Raw genomic sequence first — 16,279 nt, 5'->3', positions numbered from 1 at the left:
CAAGCGTATTAACCGCAAGGCTACCCTGAAATGTAGCTGTGAGAACAGCCCTGCTAATGCTTCTAACCTGCTCAGGAAAGACTGAATCCATCTAGATGTCAACAGATAAGTTCCTGGCAATCAGTAATGAGTATACGCAAGCAACAATTCCTCCTCTATTTATCTCTAACACCGCTGCGCGACAAATTTCAAAGTTGCCAAAGACATGGTCACAGAAGAACTTTCTAACCAAAATAACTATTTCAATTGGGCAAAACAAAATATGAGATTTAAACTTAATAATTTAAGATGCCATTTTAAAACTAGATTTTGAGCATTAATTGATACACACATAGCTAGAGTCATACCTTAGTATATTTGCAAATACATCACATCAAGTAGGGAGGATCAAGCCTGCAAAGATCCTGCTTAAAAATAAAGCCCAGAATAGATGACGTATCTCAAGTTTGGTCTTTTTGTTTAAGTACCTGAATACATAAACTGAATTCTAGAAGCGCTAACTGTACAGGAATGCCCGCTATTAGCCCTTGTAAACAAAGGTCTTGGGAAGCCTTCTGGAGTATATTCATTAATGATGCAAAACCTCAAAGCTCTATATGTCCTTGGCTGCATCTTTGTGCTTAAAGTTGCTAGATACAGCATCAAGTACTAAATACATCTGACTGACAGCGATGAAAGAAAAAAAAATCCATGGCAGAAAGTAAGGTCTGATTGATTGAACATGTATGATGCACTGTGACTTCTAGAAGTGTGGATGGATAAGGAAGAGCTTCTACTCTGTTGACATTTTTCTTTTTCCATTATCTCAAACATTTTGCAGTAGAAATTGCATACCTGCAATTACAATTACAACTAATTGATCTGCCATTTCCCATGTCATAATTAATGTCATGTTTTAATAGACTTATAATCATTCTATAATAATGCTTTTCATTCACTAGCTTCCCACAAAGTATAAAAGTATAGTGCACAAAAGCAATGAACTTTTATGAGGCTCTTTCAAAAACATCCCAAAAGGAACATCTCGGTGTATTACAATGAACTTTTAAAATATGTTTCTGTATTCTTATCTGAGCTGCAATAAAATACCATGCAAAAAAGACTTTTCACTCTGGCATTCCTCCTTCCCTGAACATCCATAGGTGAAAAATGAAATCAATGATTCAGTGACAAATACATTATGTTTCCTAAGGGGTTATTTAATGTACTCTTAGCAAGGATGGAAAAATGATGGTTTCTAGAGAACAGATGGTAACAAGACAAAATATCAACAGACCACAGTTGTTGACTGCAATTTATGGAGTGTACAGATGTGTCAACTTAAATGCAGTGATTCTGAGGCCAATAAAAGTACTTCCTGATACCAACAGATTAATTTTTCATGACCACTGGTTACTCAGCTATTACATTTTTAAAAACTAATTATTCATCTACAAAAGAAACAACAATTTTGCTTGAACGCCATTACTATAAAGTGGAATGTTGTTCTTGCTGGCACAAAAAAAAAAGGTATGACAGGATTGGATACAAGTTTGCACATCTTCCTTTCAGCATAAAATTTCCTGCTTTTTTCCCATAAAGAATATTCCAAAGAAAGATGAATGCTAGCAGCCAATCCAGATTTAAAGTAATAGTATGCAATAAGGAGATCCCACTTCCTAGCCAAATATGAAGCATGCTTACAAAAGGGCCTTTTTTCAGCCTTTAATTTAGCGGGATGAATAACGGTGCTTGTGAAGGTTGCAAGGGACTGGCAGTGCCTGAAGCTGCAGTCCCCCATTTATTATCCATTGCCACATTAACTATGCAGACAGTCTCTCCCATGCTGCTCTGTAAGACTAAAGATACACAACTGCCAAAGCCACATATCTCAGAACCTTCATCAATGAACGGGTTGAGTTCTAGATGTGATCCTTGTAATCTGAACTCATTTTCATCTTGTCTTATATTTCAACTTGGAGAAATATTTCACCCCTAGTCCCCTCCCTGTGTAGGCCTAATTCAAATTTACCTAAGGATTGGTTCTTTGCTTGTCAAGAATAAGAAAGGAGAAAGCAGCTCTACTTTCCAAATTCCCCTGTTCTAACATAGAGATCAACTCTAAAACAAGCACTTTACATTAACGATACCACAAAATACCCCACTAAATAGACAATGTTAAGTTAGCTACAGAAAAGACAATAAAAACCAGTTCTCCAGTGTATCAAATTGCAAGATAGTTTGTCATGGGCTAAACTTTCAAAGAAGACCTCAGCTCAGCTGCCATGTAGCCTTTGGGAAATAAACTGCAAAAGCATCTAGCCGGAGACTGAACCAGCAGGAAAGCACTGCAGGTACTGCAGCACCCAGAAGAACAGTCAGACTGAAGTCAGACAGGGCCACCCATTCCCCTTGCCCAACTCAGCGTTCATGTGTACAAAAGCAATGTACCCTCCTCCAGAAGCATGGTAAGGACTCACTGAAATCCCTCCCTTTCAACAGTATGGCATACACAAAGCAGGACAGAGGCAGAGACTGAAGAGGAGCTGCAGAAATCGCTTACACTGAAACTGAAAAACGTGTTTTGATTGTATTTTCTTGGCTCCATACTGATCAACTGTTTACCCCGCCTAGCCCACTCCATGCTGTTTTAATCTCAGCTTCTCTCCGTACCACCCTTCCAGCTTCCTTCTCCTTGTTACTTGGTACTCATTACTAAACTCCTTTTTTGCTTCCCTAATTCTCTCTCTTTTCCCAAGTATAATATAAATATTATGTTTAAATCATGGCCAACATTTACAATGTTATTCCCTTGATTTATGTTTTTATCCTTTCTATCACTTATCTCTTCTATTTTGACCAGAAGCTATTCAGAGCAGGCTCTGCCACCACCTCCATTTTGTACTGTCCGTAGAGCAACAAGGCTCCATTCCAGTTGCCCTATAAGCACAATCACAATAAACATTATTAATAGCAACAGCGTATTCTCTACATCAGCAACCTGGCACCACAGATTATGCGCCTCCACAAAACACAGCAGTATGCACAAACTGAGAAGCTGACACCAATTTGGCTGATTCTTCTCCCTCATTGGTTTTATAGCTGTATAAACCCCACTTCAGCGGAGTTACTCCTGATTTAAAGTAGTGCAAGCAAGAGGAGAAAGAGTCCTCTATTTCTGGCAGACAAATGAAAGAGCTCGTAAAATGGATCACACAAATTCAGAGGTCAGAGATGAGATAGTACAGAACAAGCCCCCTCTTAAGCAAAGCTCAATTTTGCACCCATGATTTTTTCTTCTCCGGCTTCTTTAACCTGTGCACTTTCTGGACAGAGAGTTCTGGAAAATGAAATCCTTTACAGAGCAAGCAACCATGGCACAAGTCACACTGTACTATGTAGAAATCTTACTACTTTGTAAGCTGTTTCAGACATAAATTACTTTGGGAGACTTAGAAGCCAAAAGAACAAGTTTCAATTCATATGATCAAAATATCAATAGCACTGGCTTGGACTCATTTATTACTTTACTATGCAGAACTAAAAAAGAGTCTCACCTACCTGAATCATATGCAAAATCTCTAGGTTCCTGTTTAATCATCAGAGGAGGGGGGAAATTTTGACTGGCTGCACTGCCAACCATAGCGTTGTGTTCATAAACTGGATCGTGGTACTCCTGCTTAAAACCTTGAGGCGGGAAGGGGATGTTTGGCTCAGACATCTGGCGCTGATATATCGGACGTCCTTCCCTTGGCATTGCAGGCAAAGGTGGGAAAGAATTGCAAGGTTCAGAGAGCTGGCGGCGAAATCTAGGACACAAGTTAGAGAGGTCATGTAAAGGACTTGAGCTACGTTCCATTTCCCAAGGATCTTCACAGGTCATGACTAGTGGCCGTATCACTTCCTCAGTAGCAAACATTTTGCTTATGATCATGCCAAGTGCTCCCATCAGGATCACTTGCATTGCAGAACAGCAACAAGCAAAGAAACAAAAAAACCCACCTATTAACACCAGCTCTAAGACCTGTCCCCACCACCATCCTCTCTGCTTTCAGTATCTTCTCTCAACAGAAGAGGCACACAGGAAATGCACCAGCTTCAAACCAGTAGAAAGACTGACATCCTACCATACTGACATGAAGGAGGCTTAGGTAGAGTTCTCTGTTCTTTCATGAGTATTAGCGACATATTGCTTGTACTCTAATTTACTCTTACCACTCCTGCTGTTATACAGAAAGGATTCTGACCACAACAAACATAAACGTTTTGAATAAAGAGTATTGTCTGCTGTAACATCTGGAATCATTCCAGTGTAAAAGTCCACAGTTCTGTCCTCTTGGGGATAGCGCCGTGGGAGATCTACCTGCAAGCCTGGCACTGCATTCCAGCTCTAATTGGAAGGGGATGTAAGCACCCCAGTAAAAGGAGAGGGTGCAAATTTTTGCTAAGAGAATCAATGCATAAGAATTCCCCTCCTGCCTTAACTTGTTCCCTTGGTCATTTCTACATTAAAGAAGTCATCCGTACAAGCCACGCTGCCATTCACTACTCCCAAATGCTCTTCAGTAGGCACAAAATCTGAGAATTCAGTTTTAAATTAACTTCATTTACATGCAACACTACTCAAGAACCTGTGCTTGTTGTTCCTTCCATAAAATATATCTAACTGAACTAAAAGGCCTGAATGTAATTACTTGGACATCTGTAGGTTCAGAAGCACAGAGAAGAATACAAGGATGCTATTTTCCCACCATGCCCTGATGAACTGCACAAAGTCTTCCTGTCATCTCCTGTAGATTACCACAGTAGTGGTAACCACCACTGTAGTAATGTTGTGTCTGCACTAATCCACAGCAGATGCAACGTGCTTGCAACAAACTGCTTTCTAGTCCTGTTATCACTCATCATGAACAAGACACACTTAAAAAAAATGAAAAATTAAAAAAAAAAAAGGAAACTCGTGCCTTTCTCTGCAAGTTTCTCACTGTCACACTAAAAAAATCAAGAACTAATCATTCTTCAGCTTCCTGTACTTTGGATCTGAACTGACTTTGGTTCACACAAGCAAAAGCAGACATCCTCTTGGAGAAAACTGGGTGAGTGAAGAACGCAGGGGTTTGATTGCACAGGCAATACAATCCTTGACTATTAATTCATATCTAGTACATGTTTCTGAAACAATTTAAACTCTACTAACGTCTGTCATAATACTGCTGTGAATTTGGTCTGACAAATATTTACTGTCATAGCTTAATTACAAATACTATGGGAGCTACAGAGATAGAAACTATTACAATGTAGTAGTGGAGACAAATTAATTTTTTTAATGCTGCTGTAAATATTATATTTTGCAGTAGAAAGAGTACTGCACTGTAACATTGGGGTTTGCAATTCCACCTACACCTGCAGAAAATAAACTTAGAAACTCAAATGTATTATGAAACAGTTAGGCTGACTGGCACTGCATTCATTTCCCTCTTTTCCTTTTTTCATTAGCCAAAAAAAGAAGCAGAAATTATCATTAAGAACTGTCAAGGAGTGAATCAGAAAATTGCAACTTGAAGTTAAAATAAGAAACAGGCTCACTCACAAAGCCTCAAAGGAAGTTAATAATACTTGTTGTACTGGAAGCTTTGTATGGAATCAAGCCATTTGTTTATACAAGTGGATTTGATTCCTGTTGGTACTTGTTAGGACCACTTATCGTTCATATATTCATGCCCTGTATGAAGATGTATGGGCTGTATGTTCTAGATACTAATGCTATCTTACGCCACCAATGCATGTTCCACAGAAATATGCCTTGAGTTATAGATTTAGGTATGAACTCACGTAGGTAGGTCATTTGTTTAAACAACATTTTCTGAATACACTCATTGTAGTAGCATATCACCTTGTAAATCGGGAAGATCTGAATTTCACAAAAATACGAAGCACACATTTGCTTCAAACAACTGTAAGTGCAAAGATTCAAAATAAATAAGAAAATGGGGAAAAAATATCTTCCGCTACAATTGTATCTTTCTTTAAAGAAGGAGAAAAATGAGATCTTTTGGCCTGAGTCAGCTATTTTGGACTTCAGTAGAACACATGATGTTCTATTATGGAAGGCAAGCATTAGTGCAAAATGCCCTAAAAACCCATGAATATCAAAGACAAGAGTGGGGGGGGTGGAATCATGTAAAGAGCCTACAAAGCTTGTGTAGAGTAAGTGTTATGGGTATAGAAAAATATACTAAAGTGTATGCAAATCTCTATAAATACTCAAATTAGGGCTGACATACAGCTTCAGTACTCTCTTTACAAGTTTCTCTAAAACAAAAGATTTTTTTCAACTGAAAAATCTTATTACTGCTCTCTGCACTGAAGCCATTCAGCTTCTGGAGATTTCAGTCTCTTGACAACTTGACTTTGGTGTATATACAGAAACACATTTACCCACTGTCCTGTAATCAAAACCACTGCCTGGCTTCACTGGGGGCCTGCGTGGTTAGACCACAGTACATGGAGGGGGAAAAGAAGGTGACTATGGCAGCTGAAGGGGCCGATTCAGTGTTTCTTCACTGCCAGAAGGGCTTGTAGAGAACTCTGGGTGATATTTAAAACTATCTCAGCAGAGCACAAAACAGCAATATAAACCTTAGCAACCCCCTTCAGAAGTGATCTGCACAAATCCCTGGAGATAATAGCCCTTATTAGAGTAGAAGCATGCAAATCGCGCTCCCAGCAACTGTGATTTTCTTTTCAGGTGCTTCTTAATTTGCTAATGTTTAAGAGCTAAGTCGAGTTTCTGAACATATATATCTCTTTACATACAGCTGAAATTTTAAATGCTCAGAGCAATCACACAACACAGCAGACAAAAACAGGTTCATGCAATAAAGGTTAGGATAAATAGAATTCTACAAACAAGTGTTTGGCCTCAAAAATCAGGGAAATCCACGGAGTATATCTGTTGCAAAACTGAGCTAAGAAAGTCAGTTGTCTGGGGATTTCTAACATATCAAAACAAAACAGGGTGACTTAAGGACAGTTTAGGCTTTAATTCTAGTCTCTAGCTCTTGTGGCTTTTACTCAGACTAATGTTATTTAAGCACAGTTTACGTTGGCATCTTAGTTTGTTTGAAATGCTACATTTCAAAAGGGGTTGGAAAAATGACCCACCCTTCCAAAGAATATTCTGAAGCAGTAATACCATAACATGGCCACTTATCTCTTAGATAGGTGAATTGCTTAGCAAGAGGACAGATATTTATAGCCAGGATCATGCCTGCTAGTGACTTCATTACCTCGTAGGGCTTACTAGCCTCAAATGAATCACAGAATCATAGAATAGCCTGGGTTGGAAGGGACCTTGAAAGACCATCTGGTCCAACCTTTCATGGGAAAGGGAGCCTAGATGAGATTATCTAGCACTCTGTAATCACCCTCACAAGACAGAAGCAGCAGGTCATTAAAACTCTGTCACTGCCAATATGAACTCCTACTGCAGTGCACCAAGCTGGGTGCCAGCCTTTCAGAAAACACATATACTTTTGACGCTCTGAATCTTGCTGGTTTTCACCTTGGTCCCCCAACCCAAAAGGGGATAGTTGTGGGCAGGAAGCCAGTGCGACCCTATATAAGAGACTTGCAGCCACAACTGAAATACCTTCTGCATGCGTCTCATGTTTTGCGTTTTACCTGTGGTCCATAGGGAAGCTGTTGTCTTGAATGGACTGGGATGGAGGGAGATGGGTAGGGAAAACCCGGTCAGGTTTAGGAGTCTGAGCTGAGTTTGGGGAGGCATGGTGCAGCGGTGACACAGGAGTGCTGGATGGCGTTGGTGGGTTGGAGGGCCTCATTCCCACTTGTGGCTTCTGATCATAGGCACTATCAGTAAGGCAAGGGGAAAGGTCAGGTTATTTTCTCTGAAGAAAAAAAAAAAAAGTAGCATCTACCTCCAGAAAAAAAAACCCAAGTGTCATATATATATATAAGCTTTTTATTATAGTTACCTTATTAACCAGTTTGAGGCAGAGGAATTCTCTGCTTTACATTGCGAAGAGCACAGAAAAAAATAATGTTAGAGGCAAGTGGTTCAACACAGCATTTTCTTCTCTGGGGCACAGAAATGTATTTTTAAAGGATTCAGTCTTACAGTGACATTCTGACAGGAGGCATACAAAATACATAAAAGTAGAAGCACCTGGACTAGAGCATGAAGAGCTGGCAGTACCTGTCAAGACTCTTTTTTAGAGCTTGCACAAACCACAAGGTGAGATAGTAAAACAATACAGCTAGAGGGAAGGGATCTGACCCAGAAAAACAATGGTATGTTGGCTTAGCTACCTACACTAGGATGTCAGCAGCCTCTCCCGACAGGTTTTTTTTTCCCCCTCTCTCTCAAAAATAAAGTGCTGGTCCTACAAATACATAGATGCGATTTTCAAAGGTGTCCCAAATCAGGAAAGGACTTGAGCACACTTTGATCATCCCTCTTTCTAAACAGGAAAAATGCAGACATTAGGCAGATAGTAAGCACGAACTTGCATACTTTCCTATGTCAGGTCCCCTAGCACCCACCAAATCCATCAATGTACGCATTTGATTTTTGAAATCAAAATCACTCCTCTATGACTGGCAAAGGTGCCAGTCTTTCCCCCCCCCCCTTTCATATCCAAAAAGTTAAATGTAAATGCTTTAAGTGCTAGCAGTTTTAGTAGTACATTAATGAGAATAAAAACTCACAAGCTAGATGGAAGATTCTAAAATAGACTGAAATGTCAATAAGAAACCCTTCACTGCTGACACTAAAGGAAGGAGTGACGTAAGTGCAAACCAAAAGAAAGTCGATAAAGAATGCAATAGTATCAAGCCTCTCCACCCCCACAAATAAATAAAGCTTTTATTATCTATCCCTATAAAAGAAGACAACTTGCTTTTGAATAGGTAACAAAGATGCAGAGCCTAATGAAATACTATTTTAAATTGTAATCACCCATGAATACACACATATAACATCTGCAAAACTTGTCAAATACCTAATGTGTTGCTCAGACCTGCCAATCTCTTGCCTGTTACACAGACCTCCCTGTTTTTCCTAATGTGTGTAATGCATTTTGAAAGTACTTTCAACAGAACTCACAGAAAACAAGACACTCCTTCCTTCTACTTCATGCTTGCACTCTGGGTTTTTAAACTCTGGCTATCTCCCACAGAGAAGGAATGGAGAGTATGCATTTTGATGAAAAACACTGCTTTAAAATGGTTATGTAAGTGTTTGGTACAACTGTAAACAACTCCATGAGTGTTCATCAGCTAAATGCATTATCTCATCAGTCTGTTATCTGCTGAAGAGGTAACTTTTATAAGATCTCTATTATGGTTTTATTACTCTTTAGTCAGTTCTCATTTAAATCAGCAGTTCTCACTGCAAACATGCTCCTGATTGCTTTACCTGACATTGTACAGGCACTTTTCCCCATAACTGAACTTGAATGGTTGCTCTTGACTGCAAGCGGAGCCAAGTTCCGAACATGGGCTATGGGGTTCCTTCTTGATTTTCACAGGGAGACCATGAAAAGCCACTGTAAAGAGAAAGAAAATGTAATTAAAACCCAAGAACAATATTAACAATAAGCTTTCTCAAGTAAGCTAGACACTGCTAATTAAACACATGATTAATTAAACCATTGTAATACTAAAAACAATATAGGAAATAAACATTTCAAATATTTCTTTGGGTGTCAACTGCAAAATAGACACCAGAGATCCTTCGCATTGGCTATTAGCACTTTTATTGTTTAATAGAATGATGGCCAGGATCCCATCTCATTAGCAGGAAAATAACAGCCCACTTATATTTGGCTTAACTACTGTAAATGTTGTCAGAGGCAAAATACTTCCCAGGCACCAAATGTTTCTAAGTAATATCAGTGAGGTAGCTTTTAGCTACAAATGCAATAGAAGTTCACTTCAAAGAGTGCCACACAAATGGCTCCAAAATAAATTTCTCATATATCAGCCTCAAGTATATGATCAGTAATCTTTTTGTCCCACAGAATGAATGAAAATTTGCAGGGAAACTTATGAAACTGGATGATTACATGTGCCTTTAGTTACAAGTTACATCTGAAAAAAAATACACAAGAAATGGCTTCAGTAATTTTTCTCAAAAATGCACAAGATAAAATCCTGGCCTAACCAAAGTCAATAGTAAATGTGATATAGACACAAATTGAGGAAAAAAAAATTAATCATACTTTTTTAAAAGGTAAAAAGAACAGAGGGAGTGTGACACAAATGCAGCATTAACTAGAAGGACAAGTTGGTCTGGATTAAGAAAAAGGCCAAAGGTAATGACAAGGTTAACCAGTATATTAGTTTAAGCCAGCCAACTTTCCTTATTTCATAGCCAACCTTAACTAAAATTAAAGCAGAAGAAAATTCAAAGTTCACCTGACCTAGACAAATCTAAAGTAAGTGGCTAGGAGGACAAAGGACTAAAAGACATGTATATAACAGCTTGAAAACACACCCTTCAGGTTTTAAATAAAATGAGGTTGTAAATACATTTTTGAACTGAGAAGCCTAGAGTTTGGAGATCGATTTTATCACCAATTTTTGATGCTGGCACCAAAACACTGTAGTTTGAACATCACACTCCAGCCTGACATAGACACTTGCGCCTCTGTGGAAATCCACGTACTTGCAGCAGTCCCTGTTAGAGAACCTCAGCGCAAAATCAGGCCATTATTATATACCATCAAGTACCATCTTGTCCCTTCCCTTGCACCTGAACTTAGGAAAGACAATTTGTACACACTATGTATTTTCTGATACTAATGCACCTGCATACACACGTATGTGTTTGGTGGGGAGGGGGAGGTAAATGAAATGCTGTCTGAGAAGTGAGCATCAGAACCAATAAACTCTGATTTATAAGTAAGTATCTGTGAGTAAGATCTGGATTCCAGATTCTCACCACAGGTTTTCACACGGTTGGACAACATTCAGAGAACTCTTTCACAAATGGATCCTCTCATACATGACAGTTTGTACTACTGCCTTTCAGCTGAGACACCTGCAAGATAACACTATGTTATTTTGCCACGTATTTTCACAAAACTCACAAGAATTGCCTCTAAAACTGCTCTCCAGCTATTATATTTGGTGGATAATAGTCAATTATCTGGAAAGATTACAAAGGAAAAGCAGACAGTAAAACACATACACAAATACATATGCACAGCACAGTAACTTAAAAACAGCGATGAAAAGTGGCAAACATCACAACAAGGAAAGAACTCTTTCTGAATAAAACTGTCTGAACTTGCACTAAAATAAAAGACCATACGGACTTCTTGAATAAAGATTCTCAAATTTAATAATATGGCAAAACGCAGCCCAGTCAGCTTCCCACCGTAATCACAAAGCAGGCTGACATCCAGTAGTTTGTTTTGGGTTTTTGCTAGTGAACTTTTACTGCTAACTCTCCTTGCATGTCTTGGTCAGATAATGCACGCCGCACATTTAATGCATATGATGGGCCCCACAACTCCAGAATGGTGGCTCCGATGCAAAGGTAGGCAATCTCTTTGACTTGAATCAGAGAATTAAAACACAACTGCAACAAGACTCTTTTCTAAAGCCGGTATCACATATTCGCACAAAGGCCACATGCTGCTCTATTTTTTTATTTTTTTTATTTTAACTTTGCTACTTCCTCGGAGTTAATCTGTTTTGAAAAATTACTTCCCTTATTTATTTTTAAATAACGGGAGTACAGAGACTCCCACACCACAGCCCTGTGCGGAGAACTGGCTGGGTATTTCATCACAGCGCTGAGAGCCTGAACGTCTGCTAACAGGCAGTTTTCCAGCTCACTGGCACAGGCACAAGTGAAAGCAGCACATTCATTTTGTGCAATTTGCTTTACCTTCCCACATGGAGTTGGTGCATGTAAAAGGCTGTTAAGTACTAAATTATTCCTTATCAAATCACCATCATCTGGAGTCATGATCAACACTAATTAAATTACTTTCACTGAACACGGCTCCAGCCTGCTGCCTCGGCTGCGAGGTACATTTTATTTTGCTTACTGTACAGTCCTAGCAAGGTACAGGGCACAGTGCTAGAAGGCATCCGTGCTGTAGTTTTAATTAAAGTTTACCTCACTTTCCTCCCAGCTTTATAAGCTAGGGTAAAGTGTATCAAATCAAGTAGGTTAATGCCTTCATTTCATTTAGGGAAAGCATTACAGTCCAAAGTGATTTTATATTAGATCTTTACCTTAACTATGGCCAGAAAGATAATGTAGCTGTAAAATTTAAAGCCTTCCTCGGGCAGTCCCCTGACGCAGTCACCATTCTAAGCTTTATCTGTAACTCCTTAAGCGTACACTTTTAGAGGCAGAAAGAAAAAAAGATAGCCTGAGAAAAATACTTACTGCATTTTTGGGGGGCTTTCTTGAAGGCTACTTGACCTTTCAAACCACATCTTAAGTGTGGCTGAAGATGACAGACTTATTCCAACAATAAAATTTCAAACATTCAAAACAGTTCTCATATCATCACTGAAACCCTCCACTCATTGCTCGGCATTTTAGCATGACACTCATTTTATAGTGCACCTATTAAAACTGATTTTAAACATACACCGTTTTGCTAAGTTTGATTTTATATTATGTTTTCAATCCGTTTTCTTTTGAGGAGAGCAAGGTTGCTTATTTATACAATCTAATTTTAGTGCAGCATACCAAGCTACCAACACATCCAAATTAACAAAATGACATTTTGAACAACCAGCTCCTCACCACTTCTTTCTTCCTGATGGCAAATTCATTTTACTTAACCCCAGAACAGAGTCTCAACCCTATTAAAGTAACGGGCACTCTGCCTTAATAACGATCTTATTAAGAAGTGACCAAGGGCCAAGATTTCATCCCGAGCGATTACTTACAGATAACTACCTCCAAACTTGAAAGGCAAACAATCTTACAACGTGTATTTAGATGGATGGCTTCAACACCTCATCTCAGCTACTGGGGAAAGTCAGGCTTATCGGTATCAGAACGGACTCAATCCTCAGACCCTGTCTGGAGCTCCTCCAAAGCCAACACGCAGATGTAAGGCAAGCAGAAGGAGTGCTACCATCTGTAGCAAATTGATTAAGGTATAATACGTTACTGTATGTATATTCTCTGTGCAGAAATATATCTATCTATATCTGCAGAGTAAGAGGGCTTGCATGTTATACATAATGTGCTGTTGTACAGACCTAGATTTTATACAAAACAATAATAATTTCACCACAAAGTAAACTCACACAGAACATGCAAAAACACAGAGTGAAACCTGCTACCCCTCGTTTTGAAGTGCTGTTCTCCTTTGCTATTTGTCAACAGCCTAATCCCCAAACATTGTGTTCATAATAACACCCTGTTTAAGTTCTTCAAACAAAGAATAATTTTATTACGAACTCTGAAATTAAAGGAGGAATCGGTTTGTCTCAGAGGAGACTGATTTGTATACTTTCTAGCCTGAGAAACAGGAAATGTACCACCTCTGTACAGATAGAACTGAATCACTTCTTTTGAGAAAGCCCCAGAAATGCACTGCATCAAATATAGAAGCAATGGTTTAAAATATTTTTCAATTCAAGAGATGATTATTCAAGATGAAGAAGAAATGAGGAATATTTTACATGAAATTGCAAGTCATTTCTCCTTTCAGCAAAAAGTTATTTTATAATTTTCAAACTTCAGATTCCTGCCTAGAACACAAAATAAAATCTGATTTTATTTTCTGAAGAAGAAGAAGAATTGATTTAAACATATTTTTAAAAGGCATGAAATATTACTGGTAATTCAATGACATTGGCTAACGGCAGGCAATCTTGACTCCACTGACCAAAGAGACACAGATGTCTTATTATCAACATTTGTAGGGCAAAAGCATTTACTATATGGTATAAAATCAACTGACAGCAGCAACCTTGCTTGTGCTAGTGAACTCCGATGTCTCCTAAGTAATACTACATTCATGTATTAAGTTTGAGGCCACAAACACAGTAAGTCATGCCCTAAACATTTCTGCTGCATGTTTCTGAACTGCTTTTCACATTTATGCTCTCAAATGACCCTCTAAACCCAATTTAGTAAACAAACTCATTCATTTTTATGATCGATTGAGGCAAAACTGTTACTATGCAATGTAAGTTTAGAGAGATTTCTTGAACACATTTGAATAGAGGGGATTTGATTTTCTTAACAGCAAGATGAAAAGACAGAAGATGTAAAAATATTTAAGTTAATACCACTACAACTCCAGGTGCTAGACTGATTGAGGTGATCCAAGTTAGTACTTGGTAAAATTTCAAAAGCAAGAAGAGAAAGCCCCTGTACTGATAAAGCCAACACTGTCACACTTTAAATCTATCTCCCAATACACACAGAAATGCAGCAGGCACTTCAGATACATCAGAGTCTCTCCAAGATTCTTTTCCAGTACATTTACCTCTGCCAAGCCCTCCCCTTCCCCCAACACACAAAAATCCATTACTAAAGGGTCTAATCTCAGCTATCAGCACAGAGTGCCTTTTATGGAGCCATTAAACCATTTCTCTTGTTTACAGTGCCTGAAGAAAGATGTGAATTATGTCTGTGACAAAACAGGCGATAACATTTCTAAACTGCTATCAAAATGCAAACTGAAATACACTTAAGGACAGGGACCCTAATTTGTGTTTTTGCAATTTTCCTCGCTCACTATAACTTAACAGCACTCACCTGATGATTCAAACAAATTATTTATGCTGTAAGTACAACAGGTAGGCATTTAAAAAAAAAAAAAATCTACTCCCAATAAATGAACAGTTTATTGAATGGTTCATCAAGGAGGGTAAAGTGCTGGTTACTTCTCAGGTGATAGTAATGACCTAGGTGATCTTATCAGTAGACATTTTTAAAAAATCCAAACACAACATCGTGGGTTCATATGAGGCCTGAAATGCTCTATTTCTGCAACAGTTACTTACCATTTGAACCATATATTCAGTATAGGTATTTGCGTATCTGATGCAAGGAGCTACAAAACTAAATACTTTCTATATGTCCTTCTCAGTGGGAATGGCAGGCTTTATACATATTTTCTGAAGAGGTTTCAAAAATGTGTATTTAACTTATGGAACAATAGCCTTCTGCATTCTGAAGGCTATTTATTGATTATTTATTTCTAGATCATTATGATCTGAGCTACAGACCTTTGTAGATAGCCGCACTCTGAATTTCAACAACCATTTAATAGGCATCTGATTAAAGACAACAGGATGCCAAAGCAGGGTGCTCTTTCTATTTCATTCCACTATACATTAAGATGAGAAATTTTACTGGTAATCTTTGGGATGCATAGGAGGAATTAGCTGAAGCAGGTACTAGACCCAGCTGACCATTCCTTCGTACTCCGGAGGTTACTGCTGCTGCAGCTGAATGTAGCATGCAGCCTCGTATACTAACAAAAACTGAAATAAAAACATCACATTGGAAAGGTGACAGATGAAGAGAGGTAGGAGGATGGAAAGACAGTAAAGGCTGGTAACCGAGTCTTTCCAGCTAAACTGTTCCCAATGATTTTGAATTAAAGCCTACACATAAAGACCACTGCAACAGCTGAAGACAGAAGTGACTGCAAGCATGGATGACTGAGGCAAGGTCTGCAATTGTTTTCACCTTAGGCAATCTCTTGCCTAGACAATGGCAAAAAAACCCTTTTGATTCTGACCACTGCAACAGCTGCAAAGATGAGCAAGACTTGAAGACTGTGGACTGATTTAAAAGTAGCTGAACAGATTACATCTACACAGACTCCACCAAGTTCTTCAACCATTTGATCTATCAAAGTCACCTCTATCAGATCTTAGCTGAGCTCCAGTCAACTGGATTTCATTTAGGTCCTGCTCTCTGCCAGATATTGGAAGAAGCTGGTGACAAATTGGATATCTGACACACAGATGTGTATCATCACTGTGGTTTCAGAGACTATCCTGGCAGTTTATATAAAAACTGAACATAGACAAGAGACCTGAGCTTTCTCTCTCACAAACAAAAGCTGCTAGAAAAGGGGTGTGGGGGGGAATCTAAGCAATCCTGTCAAGTAGTTTTTTGAAGAAGTGCATGATCTTGCACTATTCTCCATCTTATGGTTGCATCCAGAAAACTAGAACTTGCTTAAATGCAGAATTCAGCCCTAAAAATAATTGGCCTCCATCTAGTCCCACTGAGTGGTCACCATTCACCTGAAACAGAGTCTGTGTGTGTGTT

At 38.7% G+C, this 16,279-nt stretch overlaps 1 protein-coding gene across 4 annotated transcripts in view; it reads right to left on the bottom strand.

The window, feature by feature from the left end:
* ETV1 (ETS variant transcription factor 1) overlaps positions 1-16,279 on the bottom strand; it is a 67,683-nt gene that overhangs the window by 24,192 nt on the left and 27,212 nt on the right. For 3 of the 4 annotated variants that reach the window (XM_050892051.1, XM_050892052.1, XM_050892053.1), the window contains 3 exons: positions 9,419-9,548; positions 7,663-7,851; positions 3,541-3,788 (listed from right to left, as the gene is read on the bottom strand). In XM_050892051.1, coding sequence (XP_050748008.1) covers positions 3,541-3,788; positions 7,663-7,851; positions 9,419-9,548 — 567 coding nt within the window. The remainder of the gene's footprint in view (positions 1-3,540; positions 3,789-7,662; positions 7,852-9,418; positions 9,549-16,279) is intronic. The other variant, XM_050892054.1, reaches the window with a different exon arrangement.

The sequence above is a fragment of the Gymnogyps californianus genome, chromosome 2 (assembly GCF_018139145.2).
Source record: "Gymnogyps californianus isolate 813 chromosome 2, ASM1813914v2, whole genome shotgun sequence".
NCBI lineage: Eukaryota > Metazoa > Chordata > Aves > Accipitriformes > Cathartidae > Gymnogyps > Gymnogyps californianus.
Note: the sequence above shows the minus strand (reverse complement) of the source record. Positions and strands in the feature narration are given on the sequence as shown.